At 41.3% G+C, this 20,547-nt stretch overlaps 1 protein-coding gene across 1 annotated transcript; it reads left to right on the plus strand.

Annotated features, from left to right (window-relative positions):
- Window positions 1–2,651: 2,651 nt before the first annotated feature.
- Window positions 2,652–19,290, plus strand: LOC146199787 (uncharacterized). The gene is made up of 2 exons (XM_084592198.1): window positions 2,652–3,241; window positions 19,146–19,290. The coding sequence occupies exons 1-2, from the start codon at window positions 2,652–2,654 to the stop codon at window positions 19,288–19,290; spliced, it is 735 nt and encodes a 244-aa protein (XP_084448324.1).
- Window positions 19,291–20,547: the final 1,257 nt, after the last annotated feature.

A 20,547-nucleotide genomic window follows, 5' to 3' on the forward strand; every position in this document is an offset into this window, starting at 1 on the left:
TACATTACAGAGCATGGTTTTTACAGTGTAAACTAAAATTACCAATCGGTTTGGAGTTGTACCTTTTAAGGTTCAATATTACATTGCGAAATAAAGGCCGTGGACATGGAAGGCGGAAACCGTTTTAAGACGTTTTAACTTTCAGTGCAATTCGAAATATCGAATGTCGAAGATACGTATTTTAGCGGTCGTTGAGATTGATTTTCGCCATTTAACTTTCAGAAAATGTCGTCTACTGCCCCTTCCGCATTTATTACAGACTCAGGTTGTGCAGATTTGTGTGTAGAAAAAGCTGACACTGTTTTGGAGATGTTACTGAGGTTAATAAGGTCAATATATAATTATCAAACGTGCAAAAGCCAACTCAATATTCTTTCATTTGAGCATTTTTCACGCAACCTAATTCACACTGCAGTGTCAATTAGGAAAACCTGGAAATAGGGCCTTGCTGTGAAGCAGATGTCCTTCAATATCGTGGTACATTTGTGCGCCTCAAAATCATTTAATGAGGTATTGATTACTTTATATTGTTAAATGAATCGTCTGCTCATCGAGCGTCGTGGCGTATATAATGTCCGCCTTGAAATAACACCTACTTACTCTGCGCGCACAAACAACTTGTAGACTCTAAAATTATGGTTAAAATGACGAGTTTCTGCTCAGAAGAGGAATCATCTCTCGGACTGCAGGCCTTGAAGGTAAGTGCCTTATGAAATACGTTTAATGCGAACCGTAGCTCAAATTCTCAACGTTCAGGATGCAGAAGTACTTTCCAGGGGAGCTATTCTCAGATTTTCAAGGGAACTCTGTTAATCTTTCTCGACAAAATTCTGAAAGTACATTTTGTTCTTTAAAGCTGTCGAGAACAAGCTTTTTAATTAATATCTGCAGTGAGCAAAGAATAACAGTTTAATTTTAGTGGCTTGCTTACCACAAAGAATAAAGAATGCACACTGGCACTTTACTATAAGAAAATACATTGGCCTTCTCTCCCTGCCCGGCCGCAGAGCAACACGCAAACATCCGAGCCACTTTTGAGCGTGCTGCTATGCAAGTCATCCCTGAGAGCAGCTCCTAATGCAAGTGTTAAACATCGGACTTACAGTAATCGCCCCCCTTTCTCCTTTCCCCTCGTTCCACCGAGGCCGGTATCAAAGGTGCTGCATTGTCTGGCGTCGTTAATCAGAGAAGAATCACATTTCGGTGCATCAGCTCATTACGGTGCACAATCCCATGGCGCAATCCCACGGTGCGGCGTGTCCGTTATAAGCAGCGCACCCAAAAGTAAACAAGACGATTAGAGCAAAGCTAGAGCGAAGTGTAGGGAGTCTGAGAAGAGCTTAGCGATGGGAGGAAATGTATTAGTCAAGCGTGGCTTCTCGTCCGGGTTGTTGAGTTGGGAGAGCGTTGATGGTCAATAGGCCAGCTATAGGCATGTCTCCAGTACACGTGGAAGGGAAAAAAAATGAGTTGCGAGAGAAGAAAAAAAAATCAAAGAAGGAAGAAGCTCCCTCGTTCGTTGCTGCTGAAACGCAATGACACGTTGGATGCTTGGATATAGAGGAAGGGTCTATCGACATTCGCTTGCCTGGCATTACTGACACGCCCGGGCAGGGAGCCTGAATATTCGTGTTTTCGTATGGTGGAGCGCGAGCGCCTTGCGTTGATATTCTTTCTTCAGCGTCAGTCAGACATGGACGCTATGCATGGGTGGTATCCAAGAGCTGGCTGCTGTAAGCGGAAGGCCTAAAAAAGCGGAATGCATTTCAAGAGATTTTAACCGAACACCTGCGTTCACATTGTGTGTAAAACAAAACGAAGCTGTTTCAATAAAGAAAAGATGCGCACTCGACCCGGAGGTGCGAAGTTTTGTGCGAGGTGCTCTGGGCGGCATGGATAGATTAATGTACTTTCCGGACCTAAAAGGGTACGTAGCTGTTCCGCCTTCATAAAACTGACCCTCTGGTGTCGCGCCTGAAAGAGGCGTCATGTTCAGCGATGCAGCAGCAGTGGCGGTGGCGCAGTTCCACGTTTTCTGCCTAAACCTGTCATCGAATTCTTGCAGAAATTTTCGCACGGTGCCGTCTACAACCTGGTTCATCATATCAGCGCACTGCTGATATCAACTCTGGCCGTCACGTGGGGACCCAAGCGCCGGGACCTTCCTATAAAAGCGGCGACAAGCGACCCCCGTCTTCATTCAGCGATGCAGCAGCAGTGGCGGTGGCGCAGTTCCACGTTCTCTGCCTAAACCTGTCATCGCATTCTTGCAGGTTGGTAATAGACAATTTATTAAGCACATCCTTTTTTCGCGACCGCCCCTGCTGCTGATATAGCTGTTTTGCATTTTTCTGTTATTGCCTATTGAATGCTGGTTTCTGCTCTTGTTTACCATGAAGGACGCATGCTCCTCTTGCAAGGCAAATTTTGCCGATGGTGACACGTTCATGACGTGCGTCGACTGCACTTGTAATTTCCACATTGGAAAATGCAGCGGCGTGACCGAACGATCGTTTAGGATGATGAAAGAAACCACTAGGAAAGCGCTGAAATGCCCAGCTTGCAAGCAAGCAGCTGGACAGACCGATTCAGATAATGTCTTGGAAAATTTTCAAGCAGAACTAGCGGAAATAAACAGAAAATTGTCTGGCATGCTCGTACTGGAGACCAAATTAGACAAGCTAATGAACATGCAGGAAACTGTGTTGAACATCGAGAGGTCAGTACAGCTTCTGTCTGACACTTATGATGACATAAAAGTGAACCTACAACGACAGGACAAAGAAATAGGCGACTTGCGGCGTCGAGTGGAGGCTGTTGAGAGTGGAAGCGGTGAAAGTACTGTCCAAACACTAAAACAAGAATTAAATGAACTCGAACAGTATAGCCGCCACCAGAACATTGAAATCCATGGGCTTGAGCTGAGTGAAAATGAAGACCTCATGGCTGAAATTAACAAGATTGCCCGAAAATTGGAGCTCCCTGATTTATCCGATAGCAACGTTGAACATGTGCATCGTTTGCCCCCCAAAAAGGACAGAAGGCCTGTGGTGATTGTAAGGTTTTCCAACCGAGCCCTCAGGCGCAAATGGTTTGAAGCACGCAAGTGCGCGCAAGAAAAGTTGACCAACATCAGCTTCTATGAAAACTTGACAGCAATGAACAGGCGATTGCTGTGGCTGGCGAAGATAAGGGCAAAGGAATATGACTACAAATTCGTGTGGACTTCTGAGGGTAAAGTGTTTGTAAGAAAACAAGCAAAAGCAAGTGCTATCAGGATTGCAACCGAAAATGACCTGAGCAAAATTCTTTAGGTTAGTGACGACGGCTATTTCGATTTCAAGAAATCAAGATGGCGTACCACACGACTACTTCGTTCAATGATCTGGTGAAAAGTAACAAGTGTTTTCGTGAAAAGGGGCTTTCTTTTTTTCATTTAAATACACAGAGTCTGAGGAACAAACAAGATGACGTTAGTACATACCTCTCACAACTACAGTGTTCCTTTGATTTCTTGGCTTTTTCAGAAACATGGTTCTCAAGTGTCACTGATGTTACGAATTTTTCCGGGTACAGTCACGTTTCTGTTTATCGTGTGCAAAAACGGGGTGGAAGTGTGTCCCTATTTATCCGCGACTGTTTTCACTATGATACCATAGACGACTTTACCTGCATGTGTGACGACCTTGAAACTGTTGCCATCATGTGCAAAAACATTGCCATCGTATGCGTCTACCGACCGCCCCAGGGCACGCTGTCAATTTTTTTAAACTACATTGAATCACTCATGGATTTTGTCAATTCCTGGAAGAGGCATGTAGTGATCATAGGGGACTTTAATATCGATCTTAACTCTAATAACCCTGCTAAAGTTCAACTTCTTGAAATTATGCTTCAAAATGGTTGTGAGAACGTCATTGAACAGCCTACGAGAGTCACATCGAATACAAGTACTCTGATCGACTTATGTTTCACAGATTTTTCTAAATCTGCTAGTTGCTCCGGTGTACTTTGTTCAGGACTGAGCGATCATCTACCAATTTTTGTAGCATTACCGATCGCCACACGTACACAATGCACAAATAATACTATCCGTATCATCAATGACGGCGGAAAAAAGACCTTTCATTCACTTGTTGATAACTTGAACTGGGCGAACGTATATAAGGAACCCAATCCATCTGTATCCTACGATATTTTTATGTCCGAATTACAAATTTGTTACGATGCTGCATTCCCCCTCACAACAATTGTTCGGCACAAGAAAGCAAGGAAAGAATGCATTACGAATGACCTTTTTAAGCGCATAAAACACAAGGATAAGCTGTTCGAACAGTTTCTGCGGACGCGTGATATTGCAAAGCTGCAAGAATTCAAGCGGTTCAGAAACAAACTTAGCTCTGACTTAAAGAAAGCCAAGTGTAGATTCTATCAACATAAGTTCGAAAAGTGCGCAGATAACCCCCGAAAAACATGGAAACAATTCAATGAACTAAACGCCACGCATGTTTCTGGTATACCATTTGAATTAGTTATAAATGGAGCCACTTATTCGGAGCAAAACTTAGTTAACCTTATCAATGATCATCTAGCTAACGCAGGTGCTGGAAACTTTTCATCTCTTTCATTGCCTCACAGCAGTCTGGAGAGATATATAGGACAGGCGCTGCTTGAAAGTGCATTTTTAACGCCCACTTCTGAGGATGAGATAAACCTTATAATAAACTCGTTCGATAACCGATCGGCAGCTGGCCACGACGACATTAAAGCCGCACCTATAAAAGAAACTGCCCACTTAATCTCAAAACCACTCGCTTACATCTGCAACCGCATACTCGCTTCGGGAATCTTTCCTGAGAAAATGAAGATAGCTCGTGTCGTCGTCATTCACAAGGGAGGAAAATACAGTGACCTGAACAACTATAGGCCGATATCAGTTTTGCCTCTTTTTTCGAAAGTGATTGAACGTGTCATACACAAACGCCTCAACAACTTTTTTGTTGCAAAAAACATCATATCAACAAAGCAGTACGGGTTCCAGAAAGGAAGATCAACTGAAATGGCTCTCGTACAAATAAAAAATAAAATAATTAAAAATATTGAGGATAAGCTGTACACCGTTGGAATATTTCTAGATTTTCGCAAAGCCTTCGATTCCATCAAACATCATATTTTGCTAAGAAAACTGGAAATATGTGGAATTAGGGGCATAGCACTTCAACTCATGCGCAGTTACCTTGAGTCGCGTTTTCAGTTCATATGCCTACATGGCTACAAATCAAACCCAAGGACTGTAAAATATGGTGTACCGCAAGGATCTATATTAGGCCCTTTGCTCTTCTTGATCTATATAAACGATATAGTTAACATTCCTCAAACTGATGACATAGTATTATATGCAGACGATACGAATGTATTCTTCTCTGGAACAAATCTTAATGAACTTGAAAACACTGCTAACACGTGGCTATTAAATCTTAGTGTATGGCTAAACTTAAATAGTCTTGAACTCAACGAGAAAAAAACTAAATTTATGCTTTTCTGTGCAAAAAACAAACCAATAGATTACGATTTTAAGCTTCGCTACGGCTCTTGCTACCTTGAACGTGTCAGCTCCCATTCCTTTCTAGGAGTTAAATTCCATCACAACCTAGGCTGGAGCGACCACATAGACCACACCCGTGTCAAGATAGCGAGAGCTATTGGTATGCTTTCCCGGCTTCGAGATCTTATACCTTGCTCGCTGAAAAGACAGCTGTATTTCTCTCTTATCCATTCTCGCATCAGTTATTGTCTTCTTATCTGGGGTACTTGTAACAAAACTGACTTAGAAAAAATATCAGCCCTCCAGTCGCGTGCAGCTCGGTTACTTTTACCTGCAGGAAACAACACAAATAGTTGCTCGGCAAACACACAGTCTCGAATGATCCCTGTGAAAATCATGTATGAACTCAAAATATGTGTGTTTATTTATAACGAAATAAAAACAAATTACATTGATTTTTTTAACACGTACCTAAACAGATCTACTGGTTACAGCTTGCGTCAAACTTCTGTTGTGGTAAATAGACCTCGTACTAACTACGGAACACAATCAATTGAGCATCAGATCATGTTGATGTGTAATTCTCATCCGTTTGTAATAGATGCAGCTAAAAATAGTTCCACGCACAGGGGTTTTAAACGCATCTGTTCGTCTTTCTTTTTGTCTAACGTTGTGTCCTAACAAAATGCTTACTTCTGGTTCCGTTTTATGTAACCCTGCTGGGGGGGGGGGGGGGGGGGGGGTCCTGTGGTGCGGTGGCCTCATAGATTGTTCATAGTAGGATGTCGTGCGGTCTGTGTGGCATATCGTGCGGTCTGTATGATATGCCATACAATTCGTATGATATGCCGTGCGGATGGGGTGGTGTGTCGTGCAGATTGTGCGGTGTTCTGTGGTGGATGGTCTGTGGGGTTGTTGCGTCGTAGGAAAGCTGTATCGGTTCGAACAACCCTAATGTATTGCATTACTGTACCATTTTTGTATATGATTTAGTGTGTATTATTATTTTATTATCTGTATATATTTACAAGAACTGTTTATGATGCGTCTGTTTTGTAAGCGATGGCAAAGACAGCCTTTTGTTGTTGTACAATGCAATACCGCTCCTGCTGCTGTACCCAGGCGAGGACAAGACCCAGTCAGGAGGTTTAGCACCTCCTTTTGTCTTGCCTCGTGGGCAATACCTGTATGTTGCCCGAAGGAGAAATAAACAAAAAAAAAATGTCTTTACCGGTCAGACATTTTGTTGCTCAGAAAGCAATTTATGCATAAACCACACCGCGGTGACTCTCCATGCTATTTTTCAAACATTTACTTTAGCAAAGAAACATTCTGCAACAATGACTCAGCGTGGAGGACTCTCCTTCCTCTCTTCATCTTTTAAACGTTCATTTGTTTTGTATATTGTGACTAAGGAAGAATGCGGGAGGCATTCATACAAAACTTTACTTACCTGTCTCGTGGAAGGTGAAAGTGCACGGTTCATGACGGTCATCATTATAGAGATAGAGCTGAAGTCGCCAACTCCTTTGTTTCAACTGTGCTCAATATGGGTATTGAAAGAAAATCTCACATCACTTTACACGTTCTTTAGTCGATTGTGCGCGTTTATTGTGGGTAGAGCAAAACATATGCACTTGCGGGAGAAGCGAAGTTTTTGTCTACGAAATGCTTGGTGTCCCTTTTTTGTTTTCCCATTGAACAAATACGGTTCCTCATGTCAGCAGCATTACTCTGACTGCAACGACAAAAATAATTGTGCCAGTCACACTGAAGGTACTTTGCAGTATTGTTTTCACAGAAACAGTTTTCTTTAATTTTGTATCTGTCCTATACTGGCTGTAAAATCCATATTCTCCGAGTTCGATTTGCCTAATGTCACCTTGATATACCTTAATCAATGTTTAATGCCTCGCGCGCTGAAGGATTAAGCCCTATCTGCTAAGGATCGTTGTCACTTCATCTATCAAGAGGGGGGGGGGGGGGCTATCATCCCCCAGGCGGAAGCAGCCGTTCCGGTAGATTGGAACCCGCTTAATGATGCCTCAGCTGTAAAACCTTCTCAGCATTAGGATGCTTAGACTTCCGAAGGCAAAACGTCAATAGGCTGCACCTCGGATTCACTTACCGGAAACTAAGTTTCATATTCTTTGCTCTCCATAACTGCAGAGGCTGGAGGTCAAACCGACAAGTCTCTTTGTTTGAGAGATACCATCCATTCATACACCTATTCGACTCCCCAGCGTTGCGTTCAAAAATAAGAATTCAATAAAATCGAATACCCAAATAAATATCTCATGTTTCAATACTGGCCGCAAACTACAAATCCATCTACATTTGTCTATAATAATGTAACCTACCAGCGGAGACATACCTAAATCCCTTATAAATAGGCTTAGTTTTGCTCCGTTATTGTCATGAAAACTCATGGCTGGTGCAATGGTCCTAAATGAAGCGCCAAAATCAGTATCTGCATTGAATATTATAAATAGCCCATTGACATCTCGTGCTGCGTACACTGCATTCATATTAAGACCGCTATTCTTGAACTGAATATTATCAAACCACGACATCTGGATCAGCCATATTATATTCAGATTTAGAAGTCAATCACTCTGTTGCACGGCGTAGTTAGTTTTCTTATGTAATCATATACCATACGAGTTCATTACCTTGGAATGTGAAGATAGGTTGCCCTTCGAAATAAAGACTTTTTGTGATCAACAAGCTAGCTCCGCTATCAAAAACATCAGTAACGAACCATGGGCCTAAAGAGTTATTTAAAGATTAAAAAGCAAAATGGACAATGGCTGGGGTGAAGGCTCGGTGCGCTAATAAATGTTTAGACTAAAGGTCTTGTCGAATTATCTTCTCGTGCACTGAGGTTTCACCGTTAGACCTTGTTCCTTCATTTTTACTTACAGGTATTCTGTGTTCCTGCTTTCTCGTTATGAATCACACTTCATTAAATGTATTTTTACATAAATATGCACACGCTGTTACATTTGTGGACACATTCTCGGAAAAGTAGCTTCAACGCTTATTTGAAGTGCAACACTGATGTCCAATCGCAGTACTTCGAACCAAGCATTAGAGGAGACTTGAAGCCGTCTTGAAAGCATACACTTACTTCTAAGCAACATATAAGCATCGTACTGTGAGTTTCTTAGGTTCTTACACGAAGGTTTTGAGCGGTGTGAAAAGTGCTGCCTCCACTAGTCGCTTGGCAGAACTGCGAAAAAAAAAAAACGAAACATTTCCGTTAGTGCGAATTGCCGAATATTATGGTCTGTATAATTATTGTATAATTAACTTTATCCTCCGTCGCCTCTCTGTTTGAGCAGTGCTGGCTACTATAGAGAAGCGCCACACGTGGCAGAAATCTCTCGCTGCTTATATAAAAACCCACATTCTGGTCACGTCAGTAGCGGATTCGCTCTGTTTTGAAGGGCACGCAATCTTGTTGTGAGCCAAGCATGCAGAATTATTTCAAAAAATATTGCCTATATCAATGTAATCCCCTTTATTAGGATTATACCGCACAGAAACTACCCAACATGTTCAAATCCGCGATGATAGCTTATAGAGTATGAAGCTCACTGAATATAGATCGAACGTTTGCCTACAGTAGCGTCTATTTGGCTGCAGTGAAAAATCTTTACTCAATTTTACACCTAGATAAAAACACTATCGACATCCCCTCAGAATCCGCGCAGAGGCTAGTATTAACTAAAACGGTTTTAATTATTTGAGCTGTTTCCTAGTTTCTCGATTTCAGCCATGACCTATTTACATTTTCAATTCTGCACGTAGCTTTGGAACTCTACTTTACTCTGGCGAACAGGGCCAGTTTTAGGGATTGTTTGCCGACATGTCTTGGCCCCAGCAGTTGCTTGCCAGAGTAGCCAATGACTTTACTGTCGCGCCACAGCAGGTATTCAATAGGCGTTCATTCTGAGGCTAGGTGTTCTGATGTAAAACTCTTGCGTTGTGTTCTTTTTCTTTTGTCCTGGTGTAACTGAGGAGAGGAGCTGCTTTTCCCAGGAAATTACGTGTGCCCAATACAAGACACAGTCCTTACACTGTCAATGTAACAGCAAGCTTATGCCATTGCATTATGCCAATAGTAAAGTGAATGTCTCAATGCTCACTCTAAGCGTTAAAAGAGTGCAATACGTATTTCTTGTAGTTTTCAAAAACTACGATTCACTCATTTTACCATATGTATGTCGTGCTGAAAGTTTCATAACTTATAACGCATGGAGTGCCTATGAGAGCAAATCAACGAAAAAACAATTTCGGATGTTTACCCCTTCTTGACCCGCCCAGTCCAAAAAACTTCAGAATCTTGTCAAAATACGAAAAAAAAAAAACAATTGTGTAGTTTGGTCATAAATGTCAGATATTTTGGTAGTTCTCTATTTTTGGCTCTGGTAGTTTTTTGATGCCTTTAGTAGATCTGTAGTAATTTTTGTTGTAAGTACTGGAAATTGTGATGTTACTACAGAAAGCGCGGTTGTCACAACACTTTTCCTGTCAGAAACAGCACAGAAATTCTGTCGCAAAGAGAACATTTTCTGTAGTTTTTTTCCGACTAGGTAGTGATAACGAGCTACAGTACCCTCTAGTTTAGCGCAATGATTACCACGATTCGCTACTGAACCCGAGTACCCGGGTTAGAACCCGAACGATCAAAATTTCCTCGGTACTTTTTCAGTGTAAAAACCCCGCACGAGGACTTGCTACTTGTCTGACAAAAAAAAAAAAAAAAGCTAAGTCCTAATTTGACTATGCAATCCCTTGAAAGTCATCCTATCCCCAATAAGACGACATAGGAGAACAGTACAAGATGCAGTATCGCGAAGAAAATGTCCCCAAGTATGAGAAAACGATGTTCCTTCAAGGTCATTCGCCGACACTCAGAATCACAGCACTGACAGCCAGCTTCCACTCTCATCTATCTGGGCTGAAATATATGAAAATTCTTGCGCTTTGAATTGGAGTGTATTCATGCCCCTCCATGGGTTTTCACTGAAGGGTTTTCACTATGGGATTTAACTATAAGCCTTCTCCAAAATACAAGACATTGTGCCCATTCGAGGACTGCCATGTTGAAACTCCAAGCATAGTTCCGCATCCATTATAAACAGGGGTAAGAGAAGCCACTACACACTCACCAAACGCATGTATGGTAACGTTGTTACGAACATCTTTACTTGCCTTGCAAGCAGCTAGAATTCCTTTGATACAGATGCTTGCGAACCACCGCTTCATATTGACATAGGTTGGCTGAATGCTGGAAGTGTGGGTTCTGGAAGTGTGTGTTGTACGTGGATTGATAACAGTTACCATGAGCCCAAGCGCTTCATTGCCACAACTCAGGACGGCTAGTTTCTCTTATTCTTTCGTTATGCTGTTCGTCTAGGAGAGCCTTTACAGTAGCTCGACGTATTGGTCCCATAATCCATTCCACGGCGCTTGTGTGGCTGATATACGATACCCATGATGTACATATGCAGTGTTATTATGAATAGCCGAGAGAAGTGCCCATCTTCCAATTTGTTAAAAATGCGAACAAACTTCAACATATTATTTAATGAACGCTATAGTATTCATTACCTTTCATGTATTTACTGCTTTATTTTTTATTTATGGGCATGCGCTGGTCGGCTGAGGAAGATGTCTGCAACAAAATAAAATCGGTAATTAAAATAGTTAGTTATGAGCCTTTGTAAAGGTAAAATCAGCGAAACATGCAAATCGAGCCGACAAAAAGGACAATGATGATTCCCAGCTCGTTTGTTAAATATTACTCTTATATAACATATCAAACGAGAGACTGTTAGATTAAAGGTTTTTAAGAAAGCATTTTCGCACAACCTCAACCTGGCAAAAGGTCTTCAGCCTCTATGTTTCCGTGTTGAATTGTGTGCATTTAGGGCAAATTTCAAACCCCACATCAATACCCATTTTCACCAAAGAGAGTATAGACTGTTCAAGAAAAACCCGTTTGTTCAAGCACAGGTTTGAAATTCGAGGCGAATTCGAGTAGCGTGAGCTCGAGTCTACGCATATTTCCTAGCTTACCTTGCAGCGCAATCTGCTGCGCAGCCTCCATTTTATTCGCATTAATACAAAGCTGATCTTTCCTACTGTGCGGTAAATGGAGTCTTAAAAGTGAGGCAAGCAGACAACATTAGAGTTCTAGGTGTGATTGGCCCATAGATTAATGCACCCGCAGTATTTCATTGGTATATAGTATAATATATATTCCCTATATCGCAGCAAATCAAGCCTTTTGCAAATACACATATTTGAGAAAATTTTTGGAACCCTTTAGAAGACGTGTATTCTTTTTGCCTTTTTTCCGTGACGTAGTGACCCCAACCAACATACGTATAAAAATATTCCTGTAGAAGCAATGACATTCACGTAATTGCAATCTGAAAGTAAGAGGAAAGCATGATTTTTTTTTTTTACATATGAATGAAAAACTGCGGTCCTTTGGCAACACGTACACTAAAGCCTGCTTTATCCTATTCTTTTTTTTTTTGTCGAATAATAAATGGAATGTGGCAGTGTTTCAGGTTATGCTCAAAATTAGGTTTTAGCGCCAAGCAAATAATCATTGCGTTTCCTAACTTCTGATTGAGTTGAGATAATTATAGATTTGTTTCTTTTAAAGCATCAGGCATATGATGTGTGTAAGATCTGCTTGAAATTTAGCACGAATCAATAAAAACATTATAACGCGACGATTTTCTTTCATACTGCCTCTCCGGAGAACACAGCACAAGAAACGCTGATTGAAAACGCTACACTATTAAAACGCTATTTAGACATGCACGCTAAAGCTTTTTGTGAATTCACGGCCGATACTAAAGTTAGAGGTGTCACCCTGCACTATATTCTTAATGCACAAAGGAAATATATATTTAGTTAGTTATATTGGGTTTTTAAGCTACTGTGCGGTAGTTGGATAGTTATGGTTGCCGGTGGATTGCGCGGCCCTCTTTGTAGCTTCCTGTGTCCACAAAGGAAATAGTTAAAGCTGTAATATCTGCGTCCTTTTAAAACTTGCTTAAAGAGGCGCAGTCGCCTGGTGCTGATAGCTTTCTTAAGTAACGACTTAGCAAATACTCAATGTTCAACTGCTCTTAGTTCTTACAAAGACTTCAAATTTTGTTTCATTGTGTCGTTTTCTCATCCTTCCGTGTTTAACCACTGTAACGTTGATTAAAGTGCACAGAAAACACCCTCCTTGTCTTTTATGGTCGAAAAAAAAAACCTCAATAAAAGAGCAGCGAAGGCTGGTAAAAGGAAGCCCTTCAGCAAGCGGCATCGACCAATCATTATGCCTTGTGCATAGTCTCCTTGAAACCATCAGCGCCACAGCGCAGTAATGCTAGAAAAAAAGGGCTCACAACAAGCAGGAGGTTAACTGCGGCGTCATGAAAATTCGTTGATGCCCTTGGCTGAAGCACTTATTAGAACGTTTTGTAGATTCTTTTTTGTTTTTGTTACATGGCAATAACACTCCCGTTGCGCATTCTTACACTATCGCCACCGCCTGTTTCCCGCGCAAGACGGCTACCGTGGTAAACACACTCCGTTTGTCGGTGGCATAGCCAGAAATAGGTCTCGGGAGATTTATACGCCAACGCTAAAAAACAAAGCAGACTGGTGGAGGCGCTGATGCACCGATCTGAAAATTTCAGGGAGTTTTCGAACCTCGAACCCCTCCCCTCCCCCCCTCCCTTACCTGGGTACGCCTCACCGCTTACTCATTTCTGCACTCTTGCCGTAGCCTTTTTCTCCCACCTCGTCATCCTACGGCCAGCGATTTCGTTGCTTTCGCCGTACCACCCTACTTCGACTGTTGCTACCACATGGTTCATATTCCTACTCCGTAATTTAACCTTCCTGCTCCAGTGGCAGTCATACGCCGAGTGGTAACCATGACAAGCACCCACCAATTAATTCGACTACTGCTGCACTGGCGCGCATTCCTAGGAAGGGTTCTTAATCGTGCACTGTATTTTTCGCTACATTTCGTGTTACTTTCTCTGTTATTCACAAAGACTATCGAAACTGACAAATTCGTGATGGACATTGGTTCCCTACAAGCAGATTTATTGTACAAGCACTAAGAGCATCTCGTGTGAGCTGGCTCTCTGAAGCCCGCTTGACTCGCCCTAATAAAGTTAAATAAAACACTTTCTAGGAAAGTGTTTGTTATACACCATGCTTTGCCAAGAGAGGAGCCTCTCTGTCCACCTAATTAAAGAATTACATCTTCGCCTCTTGCGTATATTCCCCTTGCTAAACTGTCAATCACTCTGGCTGTGATTTGTACACCATCGTCCTCATCAGCTCGCATCTTTGTGGTTTATTTTGCAAGCTAAAACTGAAACCGATGAGAAAACCGAAGAGCTTGTGCACTTTACTAGTATTTTCCGAACGGTGCAAATTGTCCGCCATGTTTTGAATGAACCAGATTTGCGTTTTTTTTTTTCAGGAAGTTTTGCAGCAGAAGATTGTACTTATAACGTGGGGAGAATTGCGACGTCAGTGTCAAGCTTTACAGAATTGTGCCCTATTTTTGCGCCATTGCGACCAAATCCGTTTCTCAGAATTATTCTCCATAATTGCAGTTTGGTACCTATTGCCCTATTGCAGCAATTATTGCAACTGCGTGGGGCGAAAATTCGGTTTTATATTTCTGTGACTTCTCAAATAACTGCGATAAATCGCATCGTTGCGCAATCCGTCCAGTAACGCATTCCAATCTTTATTAGACAACGATCTGTCAAAGCAAAACGCCTACCGGCTCCCTCTATCTCTTAGAATCGAACTTAGTAAACCTGTTAAATGCCTCCTGCAAAAATTAGGTTGCAGATAGTGTCTATATGACAATCTGAAGGTTCAAACATAAGCCCGAATGGAAGACAAACCATTGTGAAGAGAGAAAATTAAACGTTCGGCTAATAATTAGTGTATTCAATTTTTGCAAGAATGACAAAGGAGCCTTTAAACTTGTTCTTCTCCTTGTATCTTTTCTGTTGTTTGTTTTTAAATTTATCTCGCCAGTAATATTTCAAAAAGAAACAATACTTGCTACATACCTTGACATAATCAAACATTAACTAAGGTGACTTGACTCGAAACAGCTAAGGACTGGCCCGTAAGGTTTCTGGAGATATAAGGAAATGCCATTACTTCTTCTTGTATTCATGTATTGGAGCGGCATTGTTTTCATGTGGCCCGCTCGAGAGGCAGTGTGCTTACACAACTGTTTTAAAGAGAAATGGCCAAAACGTTTTCTTTCCATCACGATCAGTTTGATACGCCTCATTAACATTTTAACTGTGTTGCAAAACCCGGATAACACCCGTGTTTTTATAAACTTCTTACGCGCAAAGAACTGTTGCAATATTCCGTTGTCGCGAAAGCATCAAACCCAGTGTTATAATAATGAAGGAGTCTCTCGTTGAGTAAATATTACAGTACGAAGGGCGAGGTAAATACTGGGGAGGGTTGATGATAAACTTGTCCGAGACATGGATTGCAAAGAAGTCATCAGTCTGTTTGCTGCTTCAATAGCAGCGCCTGACACTGTGCAAGGGAGGGTTAAATGAAGAAAACCCACTCGAAATCTTTTCGATGGCGTTGAGCGTGTTCGCTTTTTTCCTATCATTGTTGACGAGATAAATCTTCCCATAATTGATTTTCTTCTTATCAGCTTTATTCCTCTAAGAAGTCATTTAATGCCACTTTCTATCTTCCAACGAAAAATAGACATCTCTCATTAAAGACTGTGCTTTTTATGTATCTCCCTAGCCCATTTCACCCAGAAATTATGTCAGCGGAGGAGACTGTGGCCCCATCTGTCTTTTGCTCAATCGCCGTGTCAATCTGCAGCCAATAACAAAAAAAAAAGCAGGAACGACGTCATCTAGGACGCACATTAGGGGTCAAAGCGGTGACGGCCTGACTGCCCAACGTGGAAGACAAGATAAAAAGTTCCGGAAGAGGCACTTAAGAGAAGATGAACTAGCTCAGCGGTAATGACGCCTTGAAGGAAGGGATATTGAACTATTGTGGCATGCTGGTGAAGCAAGTAAAGAAGGAGGCTGAAAGCAAACGCAAAATCTGTTTCCTCCGCACTTTTCAATTTGGGAAACTGGCGTTCACAGTGAGCCACATGTAAAAAAAAAAAGCGTGTGCTTTGTTCTGGAAATTAGAATTCTTTTTAGCCTTCATCGATAGCGCCTATTTTGGCATGTTTTTAAGACCGACGGAAATTACACTAACTGTGCAGTTAAACTGAAGTATTGACAGAAGCGGATGACGTGCGCGTTTCTTGTATGAAATATATTGTAGTACTAAAATTCGTGCGTATGCTTAAGTGTTGAATAGGCAGCGTTAGACCTGCCTAGTGAAGATAATTTCTTCTTTAGGACAACAGAGAGTAGCTTTTGTGGAAATGCATGTGTGCTAATAATTATCTACAGCCATTACTTGCAGAAGATCTGAGATGTTAGGTGAGCATTCGTTTTAAGTAAAAAGGTCTTTTTGCACGTTCTATTGTTCAACCACAATTTGAAATCCAAATATTTGTCCGCTAGTCAAGTTCCAAGATTTCCGTCGCTAGAATTTACAGTGTATATATAATAAAAATAAAAAGAACGTAGGTTGGTATGAAAAAAATAACGACGATGTGAGAAAAAAATGAGGGTTCTTTGTTACTCTGAATACGTTTTTACTAAGTTAATAAGTGGTTTAGCGGGTAGATAACTAATTTAGAGAATGCAGTTCCCAGACAAAATAACTACAGAATCATAAAACATTTACGTGTATTCTCCTATTATTATGTTTCGCAAACGTCAAAATTTTTTCTAATCTGTAGTACTTTCCGCTTGTACTACGAACTTTTTCTATAGCACTTTTTTGTAAATCGTAGTGTCTCTGTTACGTTTCTGGTCTAAAAAAAAAACAGATTTTGAGGTCGTTAACAAAATTCTTGCTTCCTCAACCAGTGAACTCTCAAAAGCCTCACAGAAATTTTGTTGGGACAAAATGAAGTGTGCAGTAATATTTCCGACTGCGAGGGTAAACGAGCCTCAAAATATTAGTTATCATTTCGCTCTTCACTCATGTTGAAGCAAATATATAGACCAGCTAAACTCCATTTTCTGATGCATAACAAAATCTAACCTTTAAGAGCGCATCTAGTCATATGAGCTCGATTTGACCGCAAGGCTTTAAGCACTCGCAGCTTCGAATGGATGGCGATATAACTTCTGCCTAGGAATACGTAACCATGTCAAAGTAAACCTTGGTGATGGACAAAGGTATCTATATTCCGTAAATTTCTCCAAACAGCATACCTCGGTCTTTTACTTCCTACATGCATCCTTGTTAACTTTAATCTTTATTTATTTGATTGATTCTTAAAGTTTTCCGGAATGAGAAGCTTCAGTCTATTTTCTGGCATTTTTGGTCGGCATTATTTAAATAGCCCACTATACATGGGACACAATGTTCCAAGGTAGATTTAGCTGGCCTTCTGCCGAATAACCCATCTTCATACATTGCATGGACTCAAGGGCCTTATCATCGCTCTCCCTTGAACTTTATTCGAACAGCTAACCTTTTTTCTTTCATTTAATACCCCCTTTAGTTTTTAGATATCCCATTATGCCCTGAGGCAAAAAACAACGTTATAAAAAAAAAACAATGATAATATTACTTCTTGCTCCGAAGCAGTGCACGTGTTGTGTCTATCTTTTTTATGGCTGTAAAAGGCAAGAGAAATGCAATGACAGCAATATAGCGCGAAGACGATGTGAAGAAAAGTGTACAGAGAGTAGAGCAGTAGAAGTGTCACGAAGCTTTCTGCTGTCCTTAAAGGATACTTTCTGTAAAGGTCACAGTCGGTGAACTTGTGGAGCGCTACTTCCGCTACAGTTCCACACCGTCTAAAAAATATACACTGATTTATTATGTACACCTTTAGGACAGACACACGGCTTCGCACTAAGCTAATCAGTCAACCACGCCAAATTGCAAAAAGTCTCGCGATTTTAGGCTAAGAACACGGTAATATTATGCGTCTTGTTTAGCTTCAAAACAAAAATATATATGTTCCAGGACAAGGTTCCTTTTGGCATGAAGTTTTCGTGGAAAGGCAGTTATGCAGAGCCCAGCTCTGCATAACTCCATAACTCCAGCTCTCCCAATGCAACTGTCATTACAATATTTATGCATATGTTTATGCATTGGGTCTTTAGATGTTGCGCCTGTCACTATCTGAAACAGCCAGGAGAGCTCATTATATACATTTAGTTCATTCTACGGCTTCCTCTTCCCCCGAATTAGCTTCGATATTTTTCTTCTTGTACTCCCTTGAGGACCTTCGACACTGCGGGGAGTAAACAAATAACAACACTAAAAATTTCATATAATGATTTCACTTCACATACAATGTAGTTTTTTAAAAACAGTTTGTTTTCACATTAGAATGGCTAAATTTGATTTTTTTTTTGTTGGTACTTTACTTATACTTTTCCTACTTTACCAATTGTAATACTTCTGTCTAAAATGTATTTTCCTCTTGCATTCCCTCAAAATAAATCCTCAAGAACACTTTAGGTATCGGAATAAAGAAATAATAAATAAAACAACAAGGAAAGCACGAAAGAAGGAAAGAGAGAAACAAAGAAAAGAAAGAATGGACGGACGAAGGATTGAAGGAAGGAAAAAAAAGAAAGGTAATTGCACTTACCCGGCAACCCGGCGTCTGCGGCTCGGGCTCAGTTCATTGTCATGCATATTTCGTTTTTTTTTTTCATGCCTGCTAGTTCTAGATATTCATTTTTAAAGACTATAACAAAAAACGGTAATCGTCGCTTTAGCTGCCGCCACAGGAGCAATAAAACCTTAGAATAAATGAAAATGTGCCCAAATTTTTTTAATGTATGTGCTGCCTTCGTACTATCCGGAAATGCGTAGCAGAGCTGCACTACTGTACATACGCCGGCAAAAAGTGAAATGCTTCCAATCGTAAGCTCTGTTGGCCGATTTCAAGCTTGCGCATAGTTCATGAAGGAGCTCATGCCGACGTTCGCCCGAAAATTAAAGCAAGGCGGAGCCGTGCACATATTGTGCCGAGGAAAAGAGGAGAAAAGTTTGTTTGCCGAAACATGTATTCATCTCACTGTGTCAGCGGATTTTCTTGCTTATTTTAGTGCAATGTATAAATTAGAAAATATTACCAGTACCAAAGGAAAAAAAGTACATATTTCAAACCAATGTCTCAGTAATTTTTTGGAGGTGAATACGGGATGAGAAACCACCTTATCAAAATCAATCAAGCTGCAAGCAACATTATCGAATGCTGCTGGTGAATAACGCCATGTACGTTTCACTAAAGCATGCCAACAAAGCTTCTCTTCATGAATTGGCACTTTAGAAAAAGAAATACGAATTGCGAAAGGAATCGAATCACCACCTTTCTGTTTCCCAGCCGAGAGCGCAAGCCTGTGCTCTAAACCGCGCTACATGCTTGCTTGCTTGGGAAACGTTTTATTTCTTGCAGTCAGAGGACGCGACCCGGCGAAGATGGTGATCGCCGGATTCAGTTGGTCAGCAGCCTCAGTCCGAGCCATCGCAACTCTCAGCCGCCTCCCGAGCACGGCGGCAAGGGAATTTTGGGCCCCGACCGACAACCTAGCAAGGACTAAGGCCCCCAAGCCTTTTCCGAGCGTGTCTATAGTTCTTCGGGCCTAGTGCAAGGGCAAGGAAGGGCATTAAGAGATATATAAATCAAGCATAAAGAAAAGGATAAAATAATTTAGGTAAAAGTTTAAAAAGTTTATTAATTAATGTAAAACACAGAATAAAATATGAAAAAAGAGGAGAAATCAAGACGCGTCTAGTGGCTCAACGTCAGTAGCAAAGCTCGCTCTTTTGCATTTCTCCACTGCAGGTTCTATAGGACTCCCAATTTCTTATCCTTTTGTATGCTGTCGTGGACAAAGTGTGCCCCGCTTTTGCGGCGGCTGTCGCGTGGGGTTCGTTGGCGTGCCTTCAAGTGTGGGATTGCAGATGGCAGGAACGCTAGACAAGATGAGACTTCTGGAAGGAAGGCGCAGTATCTTTCACACTTTCCCCGACAAGTGTGCGTTTGGATGGTACGCCATCGCTCCTGTCGCGTGGCGTTCCTTGGCGCGCGTTCAAGTGTGGGATTGTAGATGGCAGGAACGCTAGAAAAAAATGAGACTTCTCACGCTTTCGCATTTAACTACTTTAGTCGCTAAAGTCCCTCGTAATTTTTTCACTGCCGGTTATCTTCATTATGAGCGGTATATACTTTTATTAAGTGCTCAGCTTGCTGCTAGTGGTGCTTAGGTGAATGGTCGAAAATCACCTCAATCTTGCTGGCGATGCGTCCGCAGAAGTTTTAATAAACAGCTTAGTATGGCATCATCAGTTTAGGAGGATATTTGAACAGGGAGCGAATAGTTACAACGGAAGCGCGCAGCCTCAAACTTAGGGTTTACAGGGTTTAGCTTACAGCAGCACATTAGGCTATGCGGCTATGAGTGGACGGTTAAAGAACATTTAGTCCTCCCAAGAATCCTCCCATATGCTGACATCGGAATATATTCGGGTGAATTGTTTGCCTATATGTCACCATCAACTGCCGCAATTTGACGAACCGGGAAGAGAATTTCTAATGATAAAAAAGAAAGTCTAACATAGACTAAATGTATTTTCTACTGTTCCCAATGCTAATGCATCGTGCCCCATGATTCCTTCAAAAACGTGCCGTCTTATGGTCGTGTAAGAAACACTTTAGAAACGTTTTACCATAGCGAGGCTCCTTCTTGATGCAGTACTGCTACTTTTCCGCCTAAATATTGTAGGAGAAACTAATTTTAGAAAACGGTCCTAGCATCCGAGTTCATACGCAAGACCTCGTCGCTTTTCAAAATTAT

The sequence above is a fragment of the Amblyomma maculatum genome, chromosome 2 (genome assembly GCF_055883805.1).
Source record: "Amblyomma maculatum isolate TAMU_Amacu chromosome 2, ASM5588380v1, whole genome shotgun sequence".
Taxonomy (NCBI): domain Eukaryota; kingdom Metazoa; phylum Arthropoda; class Arachnida; order Ixodida; family Ixodidae; genus Amblyomma; species Amblyomma maculatum.

Bases quoted from the DNA above. Each gene is read 5' to 3' on its own strand.
- LOC146199787 (XM_084592198.1), top strand. From the start codon at position 2,652: ATGCTCGTACTGGAGACCAAATTAGACAAGCTAATGAACATGCAGGAA. The intron at 3,242-19,145 runs GTTTGTAAGAAA...TATTTCTTGCAG, and splicing joins TGGACTTCTGAGGGTAAAGT to TCAGAGGACGCGACCCGGCG.